At 41.8% G+C, this 26168-nt stretch overlaps 1 protein-coding gene across 1 annotated transcript in view; it reads left to right on the top strand.

The window, feature by feature from the left end:
• Window positions 1-26168, top strand: part of AGBL1 (AGBL carboxypeptidase 1) — a 527687-nt gene that overhangs the window by 290515 nt on the left and 211004 nt on the right. Inside the window, exon 18 of the mRNA XM_059180043.1 lies at window positions 9782-9962. Coding sequence (XP_059036026.1) covers window positions 9782-9962 — 181 coding nt within the window. The remainder of the gene's footprint in view (window positions 1-9781; window positions 9963-26168) is intronic.

The raw sequence follows: 26168 nt of genomic DNA, 5'->3' as shown, positions 1-26168 counted from the left end.
CCAGCAGTTATGGTAACATTGAACGAAATGAAAGGGTTCTTCTGGTTCATATTGTTGAAGAAATTCAAAGAAATTAGAAATGTATGAGGAATAAATGATACAAGCTTTGGCGAGAAGGAAGAGGTTAGGATAGGCCATCTGCTAGTTTTAGCACGATCAACCGAAATGTGCCCACCCCCCCAAAAAAGAATATAACACAGTTCAAGAACCTGAAAATTCCAACGAAAACATTCTCCTTTCTTTTGGAAATCGTGTAAAGAGAGTGTATGTAGCAGAAAACAAAAACAGGCATTCCTACTTCTGCAAAACGAGAAGACAAACTTCTCAGTACTTGTAGGACTGCAGGATGCTGGTGGAGGGAACATGGAAAGCAATAGAAAACAGAGTTCAGCATCCGGAGTGTCACATTCCTACACTCAGCAAAAATACTTTTCAGAACTGAAGACGAGGTGGATTTGTTTTCAGGCAAGGGAAGAAACCACAGAAAGGGAGAGTACTCAATTCTAGCAGACCCAAACTTCTTAGAAGCAACACTAACAGATGATTTTTCAAGCAGAAGAAGAATGAATCCTCAATGCCAGCAAGAGTGAAGAGTAATTAAAAAGGGCAAATATTTCATTTGATTGAAATTAACACCATGTAAATGTTTTGTGAATTCTAAGACTTATAATGGAAATTAAAATAAAGTAATTATATCGTATTGTGATAAAGCAAAGATGCATATTATAATCTCTAAGGTGGGGCGCCTGGGTGGCTCAGAGGGTATAATCTCTAAGGTAACTAATTAAAGAATTAAAGACATATAAGTACCACACTAATAGTGAAGAAAAAAGGACCAATGTGGAAAAACTATGCAGTTAATCCAACTGAAGACAAGATAGGACAGAAAATAGATAATATGATAGTTAAGGTGAATGGAGAAGAAATAATAAAATTATAGTGTTAAACCCACATATATCATTCATTTCATCACGTGTAAAAAGAGTAAATACTCCACTTAAAAATAAAATAATGTGGGGCGCCTGGGTGGCTCAGTGGGTTAAGCCGCTGCCTTCGGCTCAGGTCATGATCTCAGGGTCCTGGGATCGAGTCCCGCGTCGGGCTCTCTGCTCAGCAGGGAGCCTGCTTCCCTCTCTCTCTCTCTGCCTGCCTCTCCATCTACTTGTGATTTCTCTCTGTCAAATAAATAAATAAAATCCTTTAAAAAAATAAAATAATGTTACAGTGAATAAAATACACATATCCAACTGTACCGTACTTCTAAGAAATAAACACCTAATGAAAAATTACAGAAAGTCTGAAGGTAAAGGGATGAGAAAAGATACACATTGTAAATACTAGCCAGAAGAAGTCTAGTCTGTGTGAATACCTTGACAAATGAGAGCTAAGGCAAAATGTTTTAACGGAAATAGGAGGACACCTTATAACAATGAAAAAAATTCAGTTAGGGCAACAAAGCAACTCTAAATCTAGGATCAGTTAATAGCATAGCTTTAAAATAATTAACATTTCAAGGAAAAATGGATAATCTGAAGTATCTTTGGAAACTTGTTACATACCTCTTTCAGGAGCTCCTAGAATTAGGAGACATAATATCAAGCAAGAATAAAGAAAATAGGAACTAATACTACTAACTTGATATAATTGGTGTATGTGGAACATGGCACTCAACATTTTTTTAAATATAGAGATATTTATCAAACCTTATCATATGTTGAGCTAACGATCTAGGTATCATTTCAAGTTCTTTGTAAATGAACAAAAATATGAAAGGCAAAGAAAGTGGAAGGAAGGATAAATAAAAATTAGAGGGCAAAATTAAAGAGAAAATGGCTGTAAAATAGTTTTTGGGAAAAAACTAAAATGTTATGCCCTTTATGAGAATGATTAAGGAAAAAAATCCTCTGTATCAGAAATAAAGATAAGAGATCATCACTAGAGATTCTTATATATAAGAAGAGGTATTTAAAAAACAACTTTATGTTGACAAATTAGAAAATACAGTTTTCCATGCAAAATTACAGAAAAGTATAATTACCAAATGGGCATAAGAAGAAATAGAAAATCTGAACAGTTGGATTACACAATTTGAATATGTTTTAAAGTAATTTGGAGGGGGGCGCCTGGGTGGCTCAGTGGGTTAAAGCCTCTGCCTTTGGATCAGGTCATGATCCTGGGGTCCTGGGATTAAGCCCGCATCTGGCTCTCTGCTCAGCGGGGAGCCTGCTTCCTCCCTCTCTCTCTCTCTGCCTGCCTCTCTGCCTACTAGTGATCTCTATCTGTCAAATAAATAAATAAATAAAATAAAATAAATAATTGGGAGGTCTGGGTGGCTCAGTAGGTTGAGCATATGATTCTTGATTTTGGCTCAGGTCATGAGTTCAGGGTCCTGAGATTGAGCCTTGAGTCTGGCTCTAAGCTGACTAGGGAGTCTGCTTCTCTCCTTCCACCCCTCCCTTCATGTGTGAGCTCTGTCTCTCTAAAATAAGTAAATAAATCTTTAAGAACAAAATAAAGTAAGTTAGATTTGTGATTATAGAAATTGGGTCATTATTAAAATCTTCTGAAAAAGAAAATTCTAGGCTTACCTGACTTCCCTAAGAAATTTTACCATAAAATTTAAAGAAGAAGTATTTCCAATCTTCAAAAATCTTACACAGAAAAGAAAAAGAGGCAGTGCTTTCCAACTCTTCATAAGCTTGATAACTAAGCCTGACAAGGACATTACAAGAAAAAAAGTCCTTACAGGTCATCTCTCTCATGGGACATAGATGCAAAAATTCTAAAGAAATAACCAATCCAGGATTACATTAAAAGATAATATAATCAAATTGATTATATTTCAGGAATGTCAGGTTGATAACACCACCCAGTTGAAAAAAAAGAAAAAAGCCTTAAGGTTTGGAGAGGAAAAATGAAACTGTTGTTTTCTGCAGAAGATAAGCTTGAATATGTAGGAAATGCTAAAGGATCTTATGGGAGGGAAAATGTGAATCTCAACCTTTACATCATATCGTAATCCAAAATTAACTTGAAACACCTTATGTAATTGATCTGAATGTTAAACTTAGACTAACTCTTGCAGAAGAAAATTATTGTCACATTGCGTTCGGCAAAGATTCCTTAGTGAAACACAAAATATCCAAATTACAAAAGAAAAAGAGTGCATACATTTGCCTTTATCAAATAAGAAACTTTTGTGCCTTAAAATACATAGTTTAGAAAACAAAAAGGTAAGCCAAAGACTTGGAGTAGTATTGACTGAACATATATCTGCCAGAGAATTGCATTTAGAAGATCTCAAGAACCTGTCCCACTCAATAATAAGACAACCTGATTTTAAAATGGGCAAAAGATCTGAACAGGTACTTAAGAAGGTATGGAAATGACCAAAAACAACACAAAGTTCTAACATCATTAGTAATCAGGGAAATGCAAATTGAAATAACAATTAGATGCTACTGTCTCCCCATGAGAATGGCTAAATTAAAAAGCCTGACAGTGTTCAGGGTTGATCAACTGGAGGATCAGCTGGAACTCTCAGACATTGCTGGTGGGCATGCAAAATGGTCTGCGTTCTTTGCGAAACAGTTTGGCAGCCCCTTGTAATAACCTACTCTCCTATTATCCTTACTGTAGGATGCACAAATTCTATAGTCAGGAATTCACTCCAAAGGAAGATGTGTATGCAAATTATAACAGCTTTGTTCGTAATAGCCTTAAACTGGAAATAACTCAAATATTAAACCAATGTTTGATTGATTATATTGAGCTGATAAACCAGTGGTGGCACATCTATTGCTTTGTGGCACACGGGAATATGAGTCAGTGGCCAAAAGGAACAGATTATTGATGCATTCATACAACAACGTGGAGGATTCTCACAAACATTATGCTAAGTGAAAGAAGCCAGACAGGAAGCTTATACGCTGTATGAATCAATTCTTATGAAATTCCAGAGAAGACAACGCTATTGAGATGAAAAGCAGATCACTGGTTGCTGTAGGCTAGGGATGGGGAGGGAGTTGCCAGCAAAACAGAATGAGGGGGATTTTTGTGATGGTAATAATGCTCTATATTATGATCGTAGTGGTTTTACAGCACTGAATCCATTTGTCAAAATTCACTGAATTGTAAAATTAAAATTGGTGAAATTTATTGAATATAAATTACACTATAAATAACGCTAATTTAAAAAGAGATGGAACACATGGTGCAGAAAATGTATATAGTGGGCCACCTTTGGTGGGAAACAGTATATTCTATAATGTATAAAAATTTCCCCCCACACCTATTTTCAGATTTTCTTTTTTCAGAATCTTCTTTCATTGACAGTTTTTCCCATATCTGTTTCCTTGCTCCTTCCTTACTCCCTTGGCCTTAATTAAATTTTTCTTAAAGATTTTACTTATTTATTTGCGAGAGAGAGAGAGAGAGTACAAGTGAGCATGAGCGTGGGGAGGGGTAGAGGCAAAGGGAAAGAGAAGCAGGACTCCCCCTGCCGCCAAGCGTGGACCCCTGACTCAGGGCTCCATTCCAGGGCACTGAGATCATGACCTGAGCCAAAGTCAGACACCTAACTGATCTAGCCACCCAGGCACCCCAATCAAGATGTTTTTATCCACTCTCCCAAAGTTAAGGCAAAGGTAGTCTTCCTTAACTTTGAAAATCAGTCTCCTCTTTTGGCTATTTCTCCCACCACTCACCCCCAGTATCTGAGTCTTTAGCTCCCGTGAGACTTGCTGTTTGGTCATACCCCTGCATGAGGATTTTCCATGGGGCCTTCACAACTTGCAAGATGGTTTCCAGTCTCCTTAGCATTGGTTCCAAAGGTCTGCAGACACAGATGCAAACCACTTCGTGGCTTTACTCCCATTTTCCCTTCCGTATAGCTTCGGACTGTAACCACATCAAACCACTTTGCTCTTTCTCAGGCATTAGGTGCTCTATGACGTTGTTATTTTGCAAATGCATCTACTTAGCCTTTTTCTGTCACCTTCTTCCTTTCTTTACTTCATCTGGAAAACTCCCACTCAATCTGGACAAACCAGATCCAATGTTACCTCTTCTGTGAAAATCCATTTCTTGCCTCTTTCTCCTCTGCGGTTTACTATTTGAAAATATTTTGCCTTTGGGAAAATTGACATATGCTTATTATTTTCTGAAGAGGAGAACATTCTAGGTAGGGATATAGAGGACATAAAAATTATTTAAATGACCTCCACCCACAATGTGTCCTATATATAGATACCTTTAAGAGAATGTGACAGCTACATAAAAATGGGATCCACTATGATGTAGCTCTCTTGCCTATATTTTGTCAGTTATCATAGTGCCCCAGATATCTTCTAGTGTCAACAGAAATATCCAGGTGCCATTTTAACACTTGCCTTGCACTCTGTTTATGAATCCTTCCCTTAGCTAGATTTTATGGGGGCACATTTAAGTTATTTCCAGTTGCTCACTTCTTTATAAATAACATTGTGATGAGACTTCCACGATGCTTTGAAAATGTCTTGAGAAATGTCCCTGATCCCACTGGATCCTGATCATCTGTGTGCCTCTCTTTCCCACCAGACTATGATTAGTTCCCTGAGGGCAGAAACCGCTATTTCCCTCCAATTTCCACAATCTTCCAGAGTGCCAGTAGGAATTTAATATAGATTATTGAAAGAAAAAAGGAAAAACTGGATGGATGTTTATGGAGTTGGGTACACACGTGTATCATCACATATGTCTTCAATTCTGACTCAGTTTTTCACTGGCCGCGAGCCTGCTATCTCTTAGGCATTATATAATTCCCTCCTTGATTCTAACCTCTTTTTACAGATGTTCTTACCACTGACATAAATTCAATAGTGAGCTTTAAGAATTAGCCTATTGCCAAACCATGACTCCCCCATAGATTTTGGTGACCTCCGGAATAGATTTTATAAATTGCAGAGAAAAAAAAAATGCAGATGCCTGATCCTCTTTGCCCTACCCTAAGCAGAAATGAGTTTTTAAAACCGAAATTGTCAATAACAAGAAAAAAAACACATGTATGTGTGTCGCATACTCTTTGCAGCTGTTGTCTCTTAGGGGTTCTCTAGAACATCATTTGCGGCTGCCACTGAATGGTCTCCTAAGTTTACTCACCAGTACAACTGTAAAATTGTCTTAAATCACAGAAGAGAGGAAAATTAACTGGAAATGGCTAACATGCTGCTTATGTCTTCATGAGAATCCACAGTTTTCCCTGTTTGCTCCATTATCGTGCTCCGAGCAGCCTGCTAGGTCTTGTGGTATATTACAATACAGCACGTTATCAATCTGATTCTTGGAAGGAAAGGCACACTGTGGGCATCTCTTTGCAAGGGCTCTGTTCGCTTTATGGTCTGATGCATTGAATTGTACTGGGGAACAGGCAGTGGGAGCCAAGTGTCCTGGACAATGAGGGTGTTCAGTTGGTATTGGAAATTTACAAGAGCTTAAGCTATTTTTTATTTCTTCTTGCTGGGCTGGGAGTACTTACCATTGTTGTTCCATATGCTGTAGATGAACTTGGTTCAAAGACCACAAAGAGAGTGGTATGGAATTATAGAACTGAAAATAGTCTGCTGATTTGGTACGAATTCATCAAGCCTCTTTCTCAACAAGCTTTTTATCGGAGTGCCAATATGACTTGCTTTGGAGAGAGTGAGACGTGATTGTGAGCAAATGATGGAGGGGGCACATTGGCCTTCAGTTAGGTTCTGCTCTGCTCAGCTAGCTAACTGTATATCTCTTTTCCTCCTCAATATGCTTATTTAGTAAGCTTCAGTTAGCAAATCATTAGTCTTACCTGCAAGATGACCAATCTAATACTCGATTTCGTCAGAAACTTCCATGACTCATTCTGTAGAAAATGGTGGGTCTGGAATGTGACCTCTGGAATTACGGCTCCAAAAGTCGTTCTGTACTCAACAGGCCATACTGTCTCTGATTCAGCAAATACATGACCTGCAGTAATGTCAAAATGATTTTATGAAACATGGCCTTTCACATGTCTTTCTCCTGCTGAAAAACCATCATGGACTCTCTCCTCCTCCTCCTCCTTCTTCTTCTTCTTCCTTTTTTTTTTTTTTTAAGATTTTTTTTAATTTATTTGACAGACAGAGATCCCAAGTAGACAGAGAGGCAGGCAGAGAGAGAGGAGGAAGCAGGCTTCCTGCTGAGCAGAGAGCCCTATGTGGGGCTCAATCCCAGGATCCTGAGATCATGACCTGAGCCGAAGGCAGAGGCTTTGACCCGCTGAGCCACCCAGGCACCCCACCTTCTTTTTATTTTCTTTTTAAGATTTTATTTATCCATTTATTTGAGAGAGACAGAGAGAGAGTGCGAGCACACACCTATGAGTTGGGGGAGGGGCTGAGGAAGAGAGAGGATCTCAAGTAGACTCCATGCTGAGACCATCTTGGCTTGATGTCATGTCCTGAGATCATGACCTGAATTGAAACCAAGAGGTGGACACTTAACCAACTGAGCCACCTAGGCGCTCCTGGACTCTCTACTTAAACTAGTGGCTCTCAACTCTCTTCCTTGCTGGGACATGCATATCAAATATTCTCACGAAGGCTCTCCCTTTTTCCTCCCAAATCCAGAAAGCACACGAGACTGCATGCCATTCAGAGTAACATTATTAGGAGCACTTGGGTGGCTCAGTCAGTTAAGCATCTGAATTTGGGTCAGGTCATGATCTCAGGGTCCTGGGATCAAGCCTCGCATCGGGCTCTCTGCTCAATGAGGACTCTCCTTGTCCCTCTATCTCTTCCCCTGCTTGTGCTCTCTCTTACATAAATAAATAACATCTTAAAACCACCAAAAACCCAAAGTAACAATGTTATCAGGATGACTTCAAACCTGATTTTATGTAAGTCAGACTTTGGTACTTTGTATACACTTCTGTTAGCTCACTTGCAGTGATTTGCTTGTGTGTTTGTCACTGTTGGCAAAGGCTATGGCCTCTTACAGAACAAGGACTATAATTTATTCAGCTTTTATATCCCAAGGCTTCTGTAGTTCCTGGAATATGCTCAAGACACCTGCTTAGGGAAAAACAACCAAATATTATGACGTGACTGCTCCCACCATAGTCAGTAAAAATGTACTCATCTCTGCTCTTCGAACTGAGATCTCAGAGGTTGTTGACAGATAGTGGTTTTTTTTTTTTTCCTTGCCTAAATGGATGATAATAATTCACTAGTACCTGTTCTTTAGCTCTGTTATTGAAAGTTGTTCAATTTTATTTATTTATTTATTTATTGCATGGAATTAGAGACACAGTTTATTTCCTCAAAAAGGCTACAGTTTAAGGGAAGAAAAGGCATATTTAGCTCACGGTGATTTGAGTGAGTGGAAATAAATGACTAGTTTATTTTATTTATTTATTTTTTAAAAATATTTATTTATTTATTTGACAGAGATCACAAGTAGGCAGAGAGGCAGGCAGGGGGGGGGGGGAAGCAGGTTCCCTGCCCAGCAGAGAGCCCAATTTGGGGCTCAATCCCAGGACCCTGGGATCATGACCTGAGCCAAAGGCAGAGTTTGTAACCCACTGAGCCACCCAGGTGCCCCAAGAAATGACTATTTTAACTTTTAGGCTGCTTGATGGCTGGGGTATTTATATTTGGCAAATGCTTAGTTCTTGTCCCTCAGGTGGGTTTAGGAGCCATAAGGAATTGGGTGAGGATACAAAAGGAAAAGAGAGTCAGAAAACACACACACACACACACACACACACACACAATCAAGGAGTTAGAGCAGATGTGGTTAACTTCTGGTATGATGCCACATATTCCCCCCTCCTTCCCCAAGTGTATAGAGGACAGACACTATTAATCAATCAAAACACACTTTTCACCTGAGCCAGGATGTGGTCTTAGAATACATCTCAACATTACAATGGTCCAGATGTTTTCTATCAATAAGAAAGAAAGATAAGCCTGTCTTTGGGCTTTTTGTCTATGCAGTCTCCATAAGGTCTCTTCAGATCGTGTATGTTCCCTGTGATTGGGCAAAGAGTGTTTTCCTGTTTTTGTTTTTTTTTTTTTTTTTTTTTTTTTTTTTTTTTTTTGCATGATTGAGATGCCAGGTGCTTCACTGTTGTCAAATATTTTTCAATATTTGAGTTCAGTGTCCTACAGACATAAAGTTCCCAGCACAAGTGCTGCCCTTGAATCCCATTTCTACTGGGGAATGAGAAGGGCCATCTTACCCACAGACCTCATAACTGAGGTGGGAGAAACTAACCTGTAGTGAATGCCAAGCAATATGCCGTGTGCCTTACTGACATCTTTTTGTTTCTCTAACACCCACACAAGATCAGTATCACTGTCCCCATTTTACAGATGAGATACTTACCTTGCAGAAATCAAATTACTCACCTAAGATCTTACAGCTGCTAAGTATGAAGATAAGATTCAATTTCAGATCTGTGACATACAGCATCATGCTATTGGAATCTGGAGAGTTAATTGTTCCTTTGGTAGTCTTGATAAAATCGGCTTCTTGGCTTCTTTTCATGGCGCTAAGTACTTCTGCTTTTGATAAAGCCTTGAGCTTTCACTTTATACTTTCTCGAGTCTTGCAGACTGTAGAGGCAAATGGAAAATGGATCAGTGTAGATCAGATACATATGGGAAACGGTCAGCCTATTTTGGACTTCATGCCGGTCAGGAGTTAGTCTGGCCCCTGGGAGATGATCTTGTTGGAAATGGAGAGTGGACTTAGGTTTACGTTTCTCCTGTTCCTCTCTCCGCAGGGCAGCGTCCCTACCAGCTGATCACTGCCCGAGTGCATCCAGGAGAGAGCAACGCCAGCTGGGTAATGAAGGGGGCCCTGGAGTTCCTGGTCAGCAGTGACCCTGTGGCTAGACTCCTACGGGAAAACTTCATTTTCAAGATCATCCCCATGCTCAATCCAGACGGTGTCATCAATGGCAAGTACGTCACGTGCTCAGCTCAACTGGGTCCTCATTTACATCACCATTGGAATGCATTGTGTCGCTCAGTGGGTGTCACTCAAGAGACCTTGGTACTGTGGCAGGAATAAATTTTGGGGGCCGTCTGGTCTGTTAACGGGTACAAATAACAACGTGCTCTCCAAACACCCTGAGGTCATGTCAGGTTTTTGTTTTTGTTTTGTTTTGTTTTGCCTTGAATTCAAGGGCATAGGTTCAATTAACTCCAGAGGGGTCCTTAGAAATAATCTGGTGTAATAGTCTTTTTCTTTTTTTCTTTTTTTCTTTCTTTCTTTATTTTTTTTTTTTAAAGATTTTATTTATTTATTTGACAGAGAGAGATCACAAGTAGGCAGAGAGGCAGGCAGAGAGAGAGGAGGAAGCAGGCTCCCTGCTGAGCAGAGAGCCTGATGCGGGACTCGATCCCAGGACTCTGAGATCATGACCCGAGCCGAAGGCAGCGGCTTAACCCACTGAGCCACCCAGGCGCCCTAGTCTTTTTCTTTTTTTAGAGGAGAATATCAGTATCTGTGATAATCAAGTGATTGCCCAGGTCATATGGTGGGTTAGTGACTAAGTCAGAGCTCAAACTCTGATTTCTTTACAGTTAAGACCTGTGCTTTCATTTCCTTACTAATATTTACTGCAGGGGCATCTTTATTCTGAGTTTTATTTTATTGGATTCTGGATACAGTGCCAAGAAGGGTGTCACTGTATGCAAATGGGATGGCTGGCATGGAATGGCTAGAGGGTCAGGGCTGGTGGAAGGAGACATGGAAGCGGTGGGTGGTGCTTCTCCCCACTGCGTTCCCACACGCCTTCAGAACACAGGAAGGGAATGAGGAAGTCCAGTGTCCTAGGAGGTCTGTTGGAAGACGTCAGCATTTTTAGACGCTGTGAGCCGAAGCGCAGAACCAGAGCAGGTCCCCGAGGTGATGTGGCCCGAGGATGGAGCTGGTAGGATTAACTTTCACAAATTCTCGATCCCTGTGGAAAGAAGACTCGAGCCTCTTCCTGTGGTCCTTGAGGATTCTTCTCACTAGGGGAATAGACACAGTATCAAAATAGAGCGTAAGATGCATTAAAAAATGAAAGAAAAATAATTTCAGAGGCTATTATGGGAAATAATTTACGGTTTAAAAAGTCAGTATTAAAGAAGCAAAGCACAAGTTTAGAAGACGAAGAAACGAGGGCAATAGCAAAAGGTGAAGCGAGATAAAACGAGAACTGCTAAAAAATATACAAAAGAAAACCAAAATTTCAAAGAGATAAAATTTAAAATGGCTTCAACTGAACAAGAGACCCTTTTAAGAAAGATAAAATAGTAATTAATTTCTTTAAGGAAAAAAACGAAATACACGTCAAACAGCTGAGAATAGACTAGCTTCAAAGGATAAGCACAAAAAAGAATCCTGATCAGTTAAAAAATTTAGAAATGTAAAGTATCATGATAAAATAGGAAAAGAGGAGCAGAGTACATTCCAAATGATAAAATATGCTAAACTATGCCAAAATGCAAGCAAGTCAAAGCTATAGACTTTAAAAATAAAATTTCAGTATATACAGCAAAAGAATAAAAAAGGCAAAGAAGTAAAGGATTCGTGTGTTCTAGCAAGTCTCCTCGTTTTTGGTGGAGGTTCTTGATGGGCAGAGAGTAGGGTCCTTTGTCTTTGCCAGTGGTCACTGGTTGGTCTTCAAGCACATGGGAGGAGTAGGAGGCCAGGCCCCTCCGTCAGGAGCGTTAATTAAGCCTCTGGCAGCAATTAGCCCTCTGAGACATCCAGCTGGACAAGGCTCTAGAGCGGTGTTCCCTCCTGGTCCAGTGGAACTCGGTGGGCCCCCGCCGTGTGCTATTGGCTCTGGAGATCAGGTCTAGGACATTAACGAGTGACTTCTGCCTGCTTGAGGTGCCCAAGATTTCACTAGCAAGCTCTGTCAGCCTAAATGGATGGAAAACAGCTCTGCAAGCCATCTTGAGGGACAGGATCCCGTTTCAGCATGTTCTCATCCAAGTTGGCTCTTTTCTGAAGTCTCTCTTTCCATTGAATTGTCCGGGGGCTGGTAGAGAATGGAAAGTGTACTAGGTTTAGAGTCATAACTCCTGTGTGTAATCTGGCTCTTCCCCCGACCAACTCAGTTTTCTCTTCTGTTGGAAGAGTAAGGGAACATGCTCCCTATTGACCTGTCTGGGAAAATGTCTCTTAAGCCCATGGCAAATTCAGGCTCAAGGATAAATATTGTAGTTTTTTCCATTACAGCTGGTCACACCTAGACATCAGGGGCTTGGTCCAGGTCTTTGGTTGAAAGGTTAATGTGGTCTCAGTCACGGAGCATCCTCCTGGCCTGGACACAGTCATTTTCAGCTCACAGCTGGTTGTTTTGGACTCCCTAATGGCAGGCCAGCTCCTTCTCAGTGACACTGCCATTCATCATCATTACCATTATTTATTATGACTAAAATTACCCTTTTTTTTATATTGCATCTTTCTTTGGAGCTCAAAGCACATCATAGATTATTTGGATCACTCAAACAATTTTGGGTGAAAGGGACTTGGAAACCATAGTGTTATTGTACTGATCGGAAATCCACAAGTCACAGCACACCAATTTCAAAAGACACAAGACTACAATGGACACACAGCAGCTCACAGTTAAAGCCTTAAAAATCTCAGCTCATGAACCCTTCTTAGAGCCTAGCAGACGTGTGGCTCTTCTAACTTCTACTTGAACTTTCTCTGTGACTGACATTGCATTTCAGGGCATGACCATTCCGTTGTACGTAACTGGATGGATATGTATTTCTCTGTGCTCTGATCTTTGCCCTATGAACTTCAAACATTTTGTGCAGTCTTACCTTGGGGTGCCCCACAGAGGAAATCGAATCCCCCTTTTACATGCCTTAACTTCCCTGTGGGAAGTCCGCTCTGAGTTTAATATAGTTTACCTAAATGTTGCTTATGTGATAGTGTTTCTGATGAAGATCAGTTCGCTGATTTTCTTTGGATGCATTTTTACTACTAGGCTTCTTAAAGCCTAGTGAACTGCCTTGTGTGTGGTCTGAATGACAGAGAAGCAAATTTTGCATAAAGACTGGAGAGCCTAAACCCAAGCATGGTACTTAACTTACTGGACTCTACTCTTCTTTCAAAATACTTCACGGACCCCCATGGGGTTTGCAAGAATGTGTAAAAGTAGAATAGTTTCCTTTTGTGGTGATGGTAATAGAGCCTCTGAGAATGGCTGAGAGGTTTTGATAATAGTGGTCAGAGAGACAAAGCCAGGATTTTCTAGCAAAAATTGAGTGGGTCTTGCCAAGCCAAAGATCTCTTAGCAACATATGTCTATAGCAGGAAAACAAACTATAAAGATGGGTTCCCAAAGAAACAATCTACCATCTTGCTGGCCTGATTGTTTATATGGAATTGGGCTGAGTTCTAAGGAATCCAGGAGGATCATTGACTCTTGTCATTCTTTGCTGCCTGGGATAAAAACCAAGGGGTCAACAAATTGGGTCAGGGTGGAAGTGACAATGGTGGCTTGTTCAGGGTCTGAAGTGGGGAGAAGGCAGATGATTGCAGAACATGCAAAAGGTTGGCATGGCACGTAAGGGAAGGGGTTGAAGAGATCTAGCATGGTTTCTAATTTTTGGACTTTTGTTGTTGGGTAGAATGTAGTGACAAAATAATTTTTATGAAGTCAACACACAGCCCAACGTTTTATTCACAGGAGAATCGGAGTATATTGATTCTTAGGATACATACAACTCTACAAACTCGATTTTCTTCTTCCAAGGCCATCGTGGAGTGAAACAACAATAAAGAGCAGAGGGCATACTCTGAGTAAACACACCAAGGTATTAAGAAGTAATAGCTGAATGCTCTAGGGGAAACAAATGAAACTGTAAAAATCAGATAAAAAATCTTGACAATTTAAACTATCTGGGACCATTTAAAGTTAGTGCCAATATTCCTTTACTCCACTGTGGGTTGTAAAGGCTTTATTTTACTACAATAAGAGAACTCACAGACTTTATATAAAAAAAAAATCATTCAGCGCCTTTTATGGGCCAAGAAAGAACCTGTTTGTTTGTTTTTACATAGATTTTCTTATGTAATTGTACCTATGGCCCCAAAATGCAGGTCTTCTATCTAATACCTAGATACAAAATCTTGAGGACACAGGGGTGAAATCTTGGGTCCAGTTTAAAAAACTCGTGTTACAGAGGCAAACCAGAACTTCTGTCTCTGCTATACCACTTTTATGTAAGGATTTAAGGGCATTAGAATTTTTTAAAAAAGTGTTCTAGCTAGGAGGGTTCATGTGTATCATTTAGTCCTGGTCCTTCAAATGTTAAGGAAACTGAAATCAGAGAGGTAAAAATGAGTTACCCAGATTAGAAAATTAGTTCAAAGCAGAAATGGCATGAGAAATTGTCTGAATAATTGAACTACCTGCACATAAACACACCTGTGCCCAAGGTTACGTGGCCAGCTTGTGACAGAGCTGGGGTGTGAACCCACTCTGTCTAGCTCCAAAGCCCAGGTGCATTTTGGTCTACCAGCCCTTCCCACCCTTGGCTGGAGATGCAAATAGAGCTTCAGCACTGTTCACAGCTACTACCATCAGGTGGTCTCTGAAATTAGTCTTATAGGCTTGGACCTTCATATCCAGTGTGCCTGGGACAAACCAACATACAGCTCTGTAATTTGGGCCTGGGATGAATGAATCAGTTCATTGTCAGTTTTCCTTCATGGGATCTGAATTTCCAGCTTGGCTTTGGCCTTGATGCTGTCTTGTCCTGCCAGCCTTCTCCATTGGAGAATATGCCCTTTCTTGTTGCTGCCAGTTTTTGGCTATAGGCAACACCCAGCTAATTTTGAGGGTTTTTTTGTTTTGTTTTGTTTTGGTCATGGAACTTGCATTCCCCTGCCCACTCCATAGTGTATTTTAATTCAGCTGAGTCTTCAGGATCCCAAAGGGTTGATGATTATCCTTCTTGGGGGGACTTCAGCTTGGGCAGGGCCATGTCCATTCCCTCCTGTTCTGATATGCTTAGGGCTTCCCTCTGATATGACCTCAACTCTCACTTTTTAATGTATTTCACATCTCTTCAATATACTAGCATAGAGCAGTGGTTGCGTCTCAGACTTTTGGATCTCATGGAGCAGTTACATTTGAAAAAAAAAATGGGCCACAGGAAGTACGTAATTTTATTATTACTATCTTTTTCAATTTGCACGAGTAAGAATGGAAGATATGCTCTGAGCTCCCTGGTAACAGACCAGTGAGAAATCCCACATGGGATGTTGCTGGGGTTACCTCCCCACCTGCAGGTGATCGCACGAGTGGCCTTGAGGTCTGTGTGCCGGGTCTTCAGATCATGGTGTATCAAGGCAGCCTTGCTCTTTGTGCTGTGATACATTGCGCTAGTGTGTCCGTGAACATCCCTGTCAGCGGGAGTAGTATCGTCATTGACTGCCTTGCTTTTTCCTGTTGTTAAGCATTCCCTGGAACAAGAAAACAGGTCCTGGAACAAGAAAAGATGCCTGAAAAATGGGTCTTTAAGAAAAATAGATAATTCCCCTGGGCTTGCAATTGGCGAAACTCTGGTCTCAACCAGAGGTCATAGAGGAAAGATGGCATGTACCATTTGGAGGAAGCCAAAAGAAGCAATCAGTCCCTTAAGTGGCTACTTGAGAATGAAAACAGCTACACCAATAATCAGTTCCAAATTTCCTGTGAGTAGTCCTCTTCTGTTCCATGATTTAGTAAAGTGTTAATCAGCCTTTTCATCTTGTTTGAGCTGTGCTACGGAGACTGAAAGAAAGTACCTATGCCCAAGACTGGGGGTGGGGATAAGTGGCCATCATGCTTAGAGAAGAAATTCCTAAGGGAACAGTGAAGAAGAAATATAATAGTTATGCTTTCAGAGTTATGCTCAGAAAAATTAGGAGAGCAAAAAAAAATAGCTTTATTTTTTTTCTAATTATAAAAATGATCCACGGTACAGCAAGAGGGTAGATGTTTCTAAAGATGAGATTTGGTTCACACTGGTGGCAGACATCTAAAAGCTCAGAAAGGGATGCCAAAGAAGCCAAGAGACTGATAATTGCAGAAGCAGGTCCCACCTGCCAGGGTGAGGGAAGGAGGGGGAAGTGATGGAGGGACCGGAACCCAGGGGCCGGGGGGACGCCATGTAGATCTAGTTTGGTATTTCGAACGCTGAGAAAGACGTCTGACCTGGCCAGGGCCTCAGTGGCCCAGGGGACACAGATGAGAGGGTGGAAGAGTGTGGAGTGACCTGTGTCTGAATGCCGAGGGGACGTATCTGCCCCCTGCTGTCCCCTGTGAGGGCGTCTTGCAGCCTAAGAGGCAGGGCTTGAACCAGATGCCAGCTGCTGCTCTGGTCTCATTAACTGGACTGGAGAGCAGAGACGGCGTCCTTTGCTGTCTTCCCCTGCCTTCTTCCCTCCCTCAAGTGCCTGCTGTTGGCAGAACCTACCAGGAGGCCGACTGGCAAGGGAGTCTGAGCAGGGTAATTTGCAGTTTTAGCTGCCCTGTGGCGGGCCAGAGCGCTCAGAGGTGGCTGGTGAGAAGCGCACACGAAGCACCCATTAGCTGAGCTCCCGACATGCCTTAGCCTCGGGCTGATTACTGTCTACATGTGACTTCTTTGTTTTCAAAAAATAAAATGGTTTCGTTTATGGTTTCCAGTGGGGGGAGGCATCATTACTGTAGAAAATTCCAGCGTAGAGAAGAAGCTGAGGGAAGAAATTAAAAAGCACCCAAACTCAGGGCTGCTGCATTGCGTGACTCCAAGGGACATTGTTCACATTATAATCTATGGTAATTACGTAGCGCTTCTAGGGTTTGGTAACATGGAGGCCCTTCCCGAATCAGGCTGTCCAGACATAAATGCTATTGTCAAGTTGGAGAACATTCATTAGCCATTTTTTTGTAAGCTGACAACTCCGGGAATGTCAGCTATTTCTTTAAATATATTTCTGTCTTAAGTAAGATCATATATTTTGTAGTAGAGTTTATAAACGAACATCTTCCTGTGGCAAAGAATACAAATAGCATTATTAGTTTTTAAAATGGCTATGTCATAGTATTGACATAATTAATTTTAAACAATTCTCCATTATAAACAGGAGACAGGGGAATATTCTTGTTATTCTCTTGGTGAAATCCTATGGCTGTTTTCTTAAGATAAATTCTCAAGTCTGTTGAGTTGATGCTATGCATATTTTATATTTGAGACATTATTACCAGATTATTTAGAAAAATGTGTAGATAGAGATTCCTACCACCAGTGGGTGAAAGTGCCTGTTCCCCATACCCTTGTCAATACTACATTGTATCAATCCTTTTAATTTGGGGGGGTTAATCTGATAAAATTAAAGTATGATTTTAATTTTAATTTTTATACTTAGGAAAAAATTACTCCCACTTTGCAGGTGAGGCAAAAGATGAGATGACATACACAGGGTCAGCAGCGTATCTGATATTTCAGAGTCCGGGATTAAATTCAGGTTGGCCTGGTTGCAAAGCTCGTGTTCTTCCCACTTGGCTGTGAGCTCTGCTCACGTCCACAGTTCGAGGCAGTCATCTGGGTGACTTACCTCTTGAGTGTTTTTAACATAGAGTCTGGGAGGTAGTAAATGCCTCAGAGATGTTTGTTAACTCTAACCTGGGGTGCACCTCACCTTGCTAAAGTGTTTTAAGGTGTGGACTTCACATAGATCATTGTAGACCAGAGCAAGGGCTCTAAAAAGCTTTGGGCCACTTCTGTGAGAAATGAACTGTTGGATATATATTTAGTTAGATATTAGTACTGAGGTGCTGGTGTACTGCCCATAGTGTTTTATTATAGGCTAGATTGCAAGGGGGGATTTGTATCCTACCCCTTTGAGGGGTGGTTCCTGTTGAAGCTGTGGGCACCAAAATTACTTGGTCTTCTTTTCTTCTCTTTGTCTTAATCATCATTCAGTGTCTTGAACAACAACTGAGCACACACTGGGGAGCCTGGTTGATTGTCCAGGCAGTCTCCAAAAACCTAGGGTTTAATAAGTATGGGGCCTCTGGACCCTCCCTCGGGTATATACCCTTAGGTGGGAGTGACTCATTCCTTTATGGACTCACTGTCCATATTTGGCTTCCAAAACATTGATTTTTCCATGTGCCTGTGGCTGAGTTCTGCAGTGTTTCCTGCAAAGCGAGGGTAGTAGAGTAGGGATCCTTGGTCCAGGAGAGAAGTAAGGGTGGAGAAAGGCAGGGGGGACCAGTAAAGGCAGAGGGATGCTAGCTGTCCCATGGACACCCTCCCAGTAGGTCTGACTGTCTCTCTTCCTCAGCACGGCGCTGTGTCCCCTTCTCTGAGGGCTTGGATGGCCACAAGCTAAAGAGGGTGTCAGGACAAAGGTCTCCATGCTGTGTGGCGTCTGGGAAGCTGAGTGACAGAGTCCCCGTGGTCTGCCCAAATGATGCTGGTGGTCACGATGCAATGCCAGGAGGGGATGTGAGCGTATTCCTCTCCTTAAAACTCTCATTCCAGAGTTTCAACTCCAAATTCTCCCTCCAGCTAGGCCAGGGGAATGTGAAGTTTCTGCCGTGGAATCTCCCTGTGGAATGTTTGCTAGCCAGAGATCATATTTCTGAGCTAGTAAAGCTTAGCCTGTGCTAGTCATACACTGTGTTACTGTGGAGCCCCGCGGCCCTTCCTGGAAGCTGACAGAGGAACGTTAACTTGCAGTCACGTACTTTTCAAATTTAGACCGTTTTGCCAGTTTGCGCTGCTTGTAACAGAGCAGAATGATCAGTGGTTGGCTATTTTGGCTCTAGTTGTGTTTAGGAAAATTAAAATGTTCTGGACACAATTGGCAATTTGGATGGAAATATCAGTGTGGGCCTGGTTCTAGCAGGTTTGTGTGTCTCTGTGTAAAGGATCTCTGGGGAGAGATGGGCAAAGAGCATTTAATCTCTTTCTCTTTGCTTTACTTTGCTTATATTTGAAAACAGGGAAAAATTTTATTTTGATCAGGAGGGGATTATTTGGTCTGAGGAACTATAATTTTCTTCCTTTACTTCCTGACTTCACTAGAAACAAGGAGGTCTCAGTCCGTTTTGGATGCTAAGATAGTCTCCTGGAGGGGCACTTGGGTGGTTCAGTCATTAACTGTCTTCAGCTCACATCATGATCCCGGGGTCCTGGGCTTGAGCCCTGCATCAGGCTCCCTGCTCAGCAGGAAGCCTGCTTCTCCCCCTCTCACTCCCCTGGCTTACATTCCCTTTCTCACTATCTCTGTCAAATAAATAAATAAAATCTTTAAAAAAAATAAAAAAAAGATATTCTCCTAGATACAGAAAGGAACACTTATAGGAATATTTTAATCTCACCAATTTTTTTTTACAACTTTATAAAATGAAGTTACACATTTAGGTTTTTTTTTTTTTTTTTTTTTTTTTTTGAAGTTGCAGAAGTGACTTTTTGCCTTGAATTCTTCCCTTGCAAATCTGTCAGTAATTCTGAAATCATGGTCTACTGGGATTTTGTGCGACATCCAAGATTTTCCTTCTAGGATGTGGAAGGGGGAGAGGGATCCATGAAGAACACGGCATTTGGCACAGTTGTGCAGAGCTCTGGACATACAGCACAGAGCAGTGCGGACCTAGAGATCGCTGAGGGTCCTGGTTCTAGAGGGAAATGTGGCATACAAAATCTTGCAGATGAACTTGTTCATAGAGATCAACATGAAAATTATTTGCTCTGGGAATGCTTAAGGTCCTGCTGCTAAGTCCTTTGCATAGTGTTCAATGATGCATGGTGCTAGGGCCAGGGCGTTGTGGGAGAGCTTTCCCAAGGGCTTCCTTGCCCACACCCGTTCCTACATACAGAGGGGAGTCAGGAGCTTGAGTACTCCATTTGCCTTTCTCAGACATTGCGGTTCTGAACAAATATTACTATTTATTATTCCTAAATTTAGGGTTATTAATTATATCAGCATAAACCTAATTTATGCCATCATAAACAGCAATAATAAATGCTGCCAAATGCTAATACCCAGCTCTTGCCAACTGTGCCTGTAGTTGATGGGTTTCCACCCCCCCCTCACTTCCCAGAAGCATTAAATTAAAAATGATTCAATGTTGCAGAATCATTGATCAAGTTGGGGCTGAGGCTCTTGGGGAAATGTGCTTGTTTGTTAAATGCTGTGCTCCCTCATTGGCTGGGCCTCTTCGGATCTCTGTCTGCGCTCTGGTGTTTCTGTATTCCTTCCCCGGAGGAAGAAATGGGACCGGGATGCAGGCCGGGAGGGAGGTAGACAAACATCCATTCTTCCTTCTCAGTTTCCCCTTCAGACTTCTCTCTTCCCAGTGTCCCTTGCCTGACACTTTCTTTCAACATACACTTAGAAGTCTTTATAAAGCAATCCCTTGGGGATAATACAGATGTATTATTTCTCAATTCCCATCACATCTACCGTGTACTTAGTGATGTATGTTCCATGCTCCCTGAAACACATGAGAGTCTCTATCTGGAGAATAGGAGGCACAGCTCTGACTAGCCCCCCCACCCCCGCCTCTAATACTGTGTGTACTGTTCCTTCTGCCATTTACTCTTGGGGTGCTCTGCTTTGGGGAAGTAAGAGGAGATCCAATCCCCTTGTTATCAGATCTTAGTAAGATCTCACTGCCTTTCTCAAAGGAAACGATTTGTGCTTTTCCTGGTTTTGCTGACTTTCTTTATTTTGCTTCATCTGGGATGATTGTGATCATGATTCAGTATAAGGAATTCCTCCTGGGCAATCAGAAGGCCCAGGCTTTGGTCAGGGTTAGCCTCTTTCCACCCACGTGGCTTTGGACAAATCACTTAACCTCTGCACTCTTATTTCTTCAACTTACTAAGAGGTCAGTAAGCCCTAACCATGGTGCCTCCCTTGAGTAGTGTCACGATCAAATACGTAGTACTTGAAACTGTCTGAAAATACAAAAGTAAAGGTCCCTCCGGTTGTATTCTGATGCTTGGATTTCATGTGAGCCATGCAAAGCTCTTCTCAGTAGTTGAGACAAATAGGCTTAATGATTTCCTACTTCCATTTTTCAGTTTCTCAAAGAGATCCAAGATAAGATATGGCAGTGGGATAGAAATTCTGCAGAGGGAGGGACAAGGTCAAAGATGAAAAAGGTGAAAAAGACTTCTTTATTTTATACATAATATATATAACTTATCATACTATATAGTATATATAATATTCATCTTAATATAATATATGTATTTTAAATATGTAATATGTTACTAAAGCTTTGCTTGTCCTTGTGATTGTGATTTTAAAATTATGGAGAAGGTGTAGGACTGAATAAATTTTATAAAATATAAAGCTTGGAATTGGAAGAATCCAGCCAGTGCCTTTTCCCCTCCTCATGCTTACTCTTTTTTTTTAAGATTTATATATTTATTCCAGAGAGAGAAAGAGTGGGCATGAGTCAGGGGAAGGGCAGAGGGAACAAATCCTCAAACAGACTCCGCAGATGATCTCAGAATCCTCTGTGCCTGGATGGGGGGCTCAGACTCACTACCCATGAGATCATGACCTGATCTGAAACCAAGAGTAAGCTGCCTAAGCAGCTGAGCCACCCAGGCTCCCCTCCTCATGCTCGCCCTTTAAATAGATCTAGTTGTCCCATTGGAATGGACGAAAGCCTGGCTTCTTGCCTTTTAGAAGCCTGCCTACAGTCAGCTTCAGGACATCTCACATAGTGTTTCAGGGTATCTGTCATGAACAGTGTTTGTGGTTGGTGGAACGGGTCTTCTCAGCCTGCAGAGAGACTCGCTGGTGTACCTAGCCTGGGTATCACAGCCTTATGGCCCCCCGCCCCCATCTATCCCTGGGAGCCCTGATTCCTAGGAAAGTGCGCCCCATCAGGAACCAGAAGGAATTGCACCTGTCAGGCTGCCCTGGGGAACAGTCTGGGGCCACAGGCTCTCCAGTTCTGGGTCCTTCCGCCTGCAGGCCCTTGTTTATAAACAGGAAAGTCGGACGCATCGCATTAGCCTTGGCAATGTGGAGCCACCCTCCCTGGCCCGACTTCCATAGTGTCTTTTCCTCAGTTATTTATCTCTCTGAGCCACCTAGCCCTTCTGAATTATTAGCCTTCTTCTTCATTGCCCTGCTTCCTTCTTGCAAATATGCTCCTATACATCTTCACTCCGTAGGAAACACTTTCTTTTCTATTTACAGCTTCTCCCTGCTCCCCACCCCTCCCCCTGGCCCAATAACGGCCAAGGAGATAAATAAGAAACATAACTCTTTTTGGCTATTGTTTTTTTTCTTACTCTGCACGGTAATATATATAATAACAAGAAAACAAATCTTATTACTAAAGTAATTACAATAAATAAAAAATAACTGAGAGTGAGGCCTAAGGAAGGGGCACATCAGGGGAGTGATTGCGACAGGATTTTAAAAATTTAATTTACTAGTGCCAGTCTCACCGCTCTGTGGATGCCTCCCTTAGGAGATTGTGTCTAATTAGAGAGGGTTGTTATTGCTCTTTGGATACATACCCACCTCTGGTTGACTTATACTTGGGCCTTTAAAGGCAGATTCTGGCCCGAGGAATCCCTTGAGAAATTCCCTTGTCAGCAGCCCCATGCTGGGAACAGCACCATTTAGCATGTTATGGTTGTATCATCACCAAAGCTTGGGATTGCAAAGAATTGCTTGGCTTGCTTCCCCATGACTGTAGATAATCTTCCCCTTAACTATCCAAACAGATGGGTATCCCCCCTGACATTTGTGAATCCAAGTAGAGGTCGCTGTGAATCCCTTTGTCAAATAGGCTGGTGCTGACCAGTTCTTAGAGCTCAAATGCTTCTCCGTGTAGTCAATCTAATTTTATCTGCAAGTGATTTCTGCCCATTTGTTCTTGCGTGGTCCGCAGTAGAGATGGGAACAGTTGTTTTTCTTCATTAAGTCGGACTATCATTCTGTTTATGAGAGCCATCTTTCTGAGTCCTTTTGAAAAGCTCCTTATTTGAGTTTCACTTCTTTTTAACCTGAAGCATGTATGGTTCACAGTTAGTCTCAACATGTGGCATTTTTTAACGATAATGTAATCGTCACTGGGTGGTTTTCAAGTCTGGCTTGAATGTGGAAGGCAGACTGGGCAGGGGTAGGACAGCCTAGCCAGGCTTCTCGGCAACATGTCGGCATCCTCCCAAGCCCAGGCACACTTACTAATGCATTATGGGCGGCCGTGCTCTCCTTGCTTACTCTGGCCGATTGGTCTTAGTCATCCACACACCTGAAATCTGGGACAAATGCACAGTGTACTTATTCTTATTTATTTATTTTTTTATGTCATTCCACCTCCTCTCCTGACTATCACCATCACCACAATGTCCCATGTCCATGATCACAACTGACATCAGTGACAAGAAAATGGCTGGTATTGCTGAGTGCGTAACATGTGCTTGAAAAGGTGTAACATTTCACACCCACCGCCTCTGTTAGTCCTCACGACAGCTCTGTGGTATGTACTAATGTGACTTCACTCAGGAGGAAACTCATATTTTCAGGGCAAAATAAATGTCTCAGTGATGTAGGAAAGACATTAGCGTTCAAAGCCAATGGCCAAGAAAGAATTCTTGAGATGTCTTTGGTGCAAAAATGTGGTTTTATTAAAGCACAGGGATGGGACCCCTGGACAGAAAGAGCTGCACTGGGGTCAATGGAGTGGCCCATTATGTACTTCCAAGTTGGGAGGCAGTTAGAGAGAGCCCAAGTCTCTAAGGAATTTTGGAAACAAGGGATGTGGAGGGGACTAGCTATTGTTGGGGAAAAGGTCTTTTAATACTGTCTAATAAAATCTTAGTCATGAGACCCTTCAGATGTATATCAGTGGGCCATATGCTTGGGGGATGATGGACAACACTTATCTTGGGGGTTTAGAGATAAAGGGAATTTCCAAAGGAATTTTTTTATGTTAGAGTAGGTTTACAGGATCCTGGGGTGGGGAGGGTGGGCTGTCAGGCTAGGACTAGGATTGCCTTTTGCCCTTAGCAAAGTGTTAGCATTGAGGCAGTTGAGTCCCTAGACGTATGTCGTTCTGCCTATTTCAAAGACTTGTTAATAGGCTGTAGGTAGTAAGGAAAGGTAATTTCTCTTCTGCCTTTGTTTCCCACATCATAAGGGCATATAGAGCACAGAGATTGGGTGAAGAGGGTAATGAATCTGTGTGTGTGTGTGTGTGTGTGTGTGTGTGTGTATGATTTTAGAACCCACCGACTCAACCACTACAGTATGCAGGAAATCAGAAGGTGGTAGAATCCTATAAAATTAACATTGGAAGGGCTCTTGCATTTCAAAAATCTAGACCTGTCCCCTCTCCAGAGAAGAGACAAAAAATGCTCAGTAAGCTTCAGTTAGGTTTTTAAATTCTCACAGTGTTAGAGCTGAATTGAGAAGCCAGCCCTCTCCCACTGAATGGCCACTGAGTAGAAGGATAACATATTTGCAAACTGTGCAGATGTTACTCATCATCTTATGCATGTAAAGTAAAGGGCTTTCTTAAGACAGAATGGGAAGTTTTGCACAGAAAAGGATAAAGTTGTTAGAAACACTTCAGTCCAGTCTGTCTGAGATAGCTTCTCAGAAGCAGTCAGACATCAAAGAGTTTTAAAAGGGGAGGGAGAAGGCCTTGGAAGTGGTGAAGGTTTCTCCAGGCTAGCATTTCCCAAACCGGTTCTGAGGGACACTAGCAGATTGGTACTAATAGATGTTTCTCTCTCTCTCTCTCTCTCTCACACACACACACACACACACAAAGAGTGCTTGGGTTGGAAACCAATTTCCAATTTCGTATAAATAGACTTCTTTATTGCATAACTTACCAGTTGTGTTGAAATATTAAGGTGCCTGGAGACTATCTCATCGGGGATGGCATTTGTGGCATTTACTGAATTTACTTGCACAGGGTCACATTTGTTGATGTGTATCTAGAATAGCTGAGGATTATTAGTGATCCTTCAACTTGGGAAGTACTGTTCCAGGCTGTTAAGGGAGATGCAGACATTAAATGAAGCCTCCTTGTAAAGAAGTGCAATAGCTTTGTGGCTAAGGACATGGATTCTGAAGCCGGATTGCCTGGGTTTACCACTGATTAGCTGTGTGACCTTCGACAAGCACCAGGCATGGGTTGGGTTATCTCTGAAATGAGGGTTTGCTGCAGGATGTTTACTGTAGCATGTCCTTGGGGATGGGGGAAGCCAAATCAAGGTAGAGTTGGATGTGGCACGGTTTTCACAGAGGTTGCAGCTGGCCAGTGAGGAACTGTGAAGCTAGGAAGGTCTTTCAGTGTCCTGGATTAAGGCAAGTAGACTCAATCTGTCTTCCGTACGTCCACCAGTTGCACAGTCACTGAATATGTACTGCCTCTAGAGAATGGGCACAGACTTGCACAAGAAGGTCCTTTTATAAAAATTCAGTTTATTTATTTATTTATTTTAAAATTAAATTTATTTATTTTCAGCATAACAGTATTCATTATTTTTGAACCACACCCAGTGCTCCATGCAATCTGTGCCCTCTATAATACCCACCACCTGGCACCCCAACCTCCCACCCCCCCCACTTCAAACCACTCAGATTGTTTTTCAGAGTCCATAGTCTCTCATGATTCACCTCCTCTTCCAATTTCCCCCAATTCCCTTCTCCTCTCTAACTCCCCATGTCCTCCATGCTATTTGTTATGCTCCACAAATAAGTGAAACCATATGATAATTGACTCTCTCTGCTTGGCTTATTTCACTCAGCATAATCTCTTCCAGTCCTGTCCATGTTGCTACAAAAGTTGGGTATTCATCCTTTCTGATGGAGGCATAATACTCCATAGTGTATATGGACCACATCTTCCTTATCCATTCGTCGGTTGAAGGGCATCTTGGTTCTTTCCAAAAAAAGAACCATCTTGATTTTATCAAAAATCAGATAAATACCTAAGATAGATGCGAGCTGTTTACCCTGGAATTCGCAATTATAGTTGAGCCAGTGAAAACTGGAAGAACGAAGGTAATATATTTTTTACTTGCAGTGAGTTAAAAACTATTTTAGTGCCTGTATGCAACCACAGACCCTCACCAGTGGGCCCTTTCATAGCTTTCATAGGCTGTGATGGAGAGGCCTGT

This window comes from Mustela lutreola, chromosome 7, assembly GCF_030435805.1.
Source record: "Mustela lutreola isolate mMusLut2 chromosome 7, mMusLut2.pri, whole genome shotgun sequence".
NCBI lineage: Eukaryota > Metazoa > Chordata > Mammalia > Carnivora > Mustelidae > Mustela > Mustela lutreola.
This window is presented reverse-complemented; position numbering and strand designations above follow the sequence as displayed.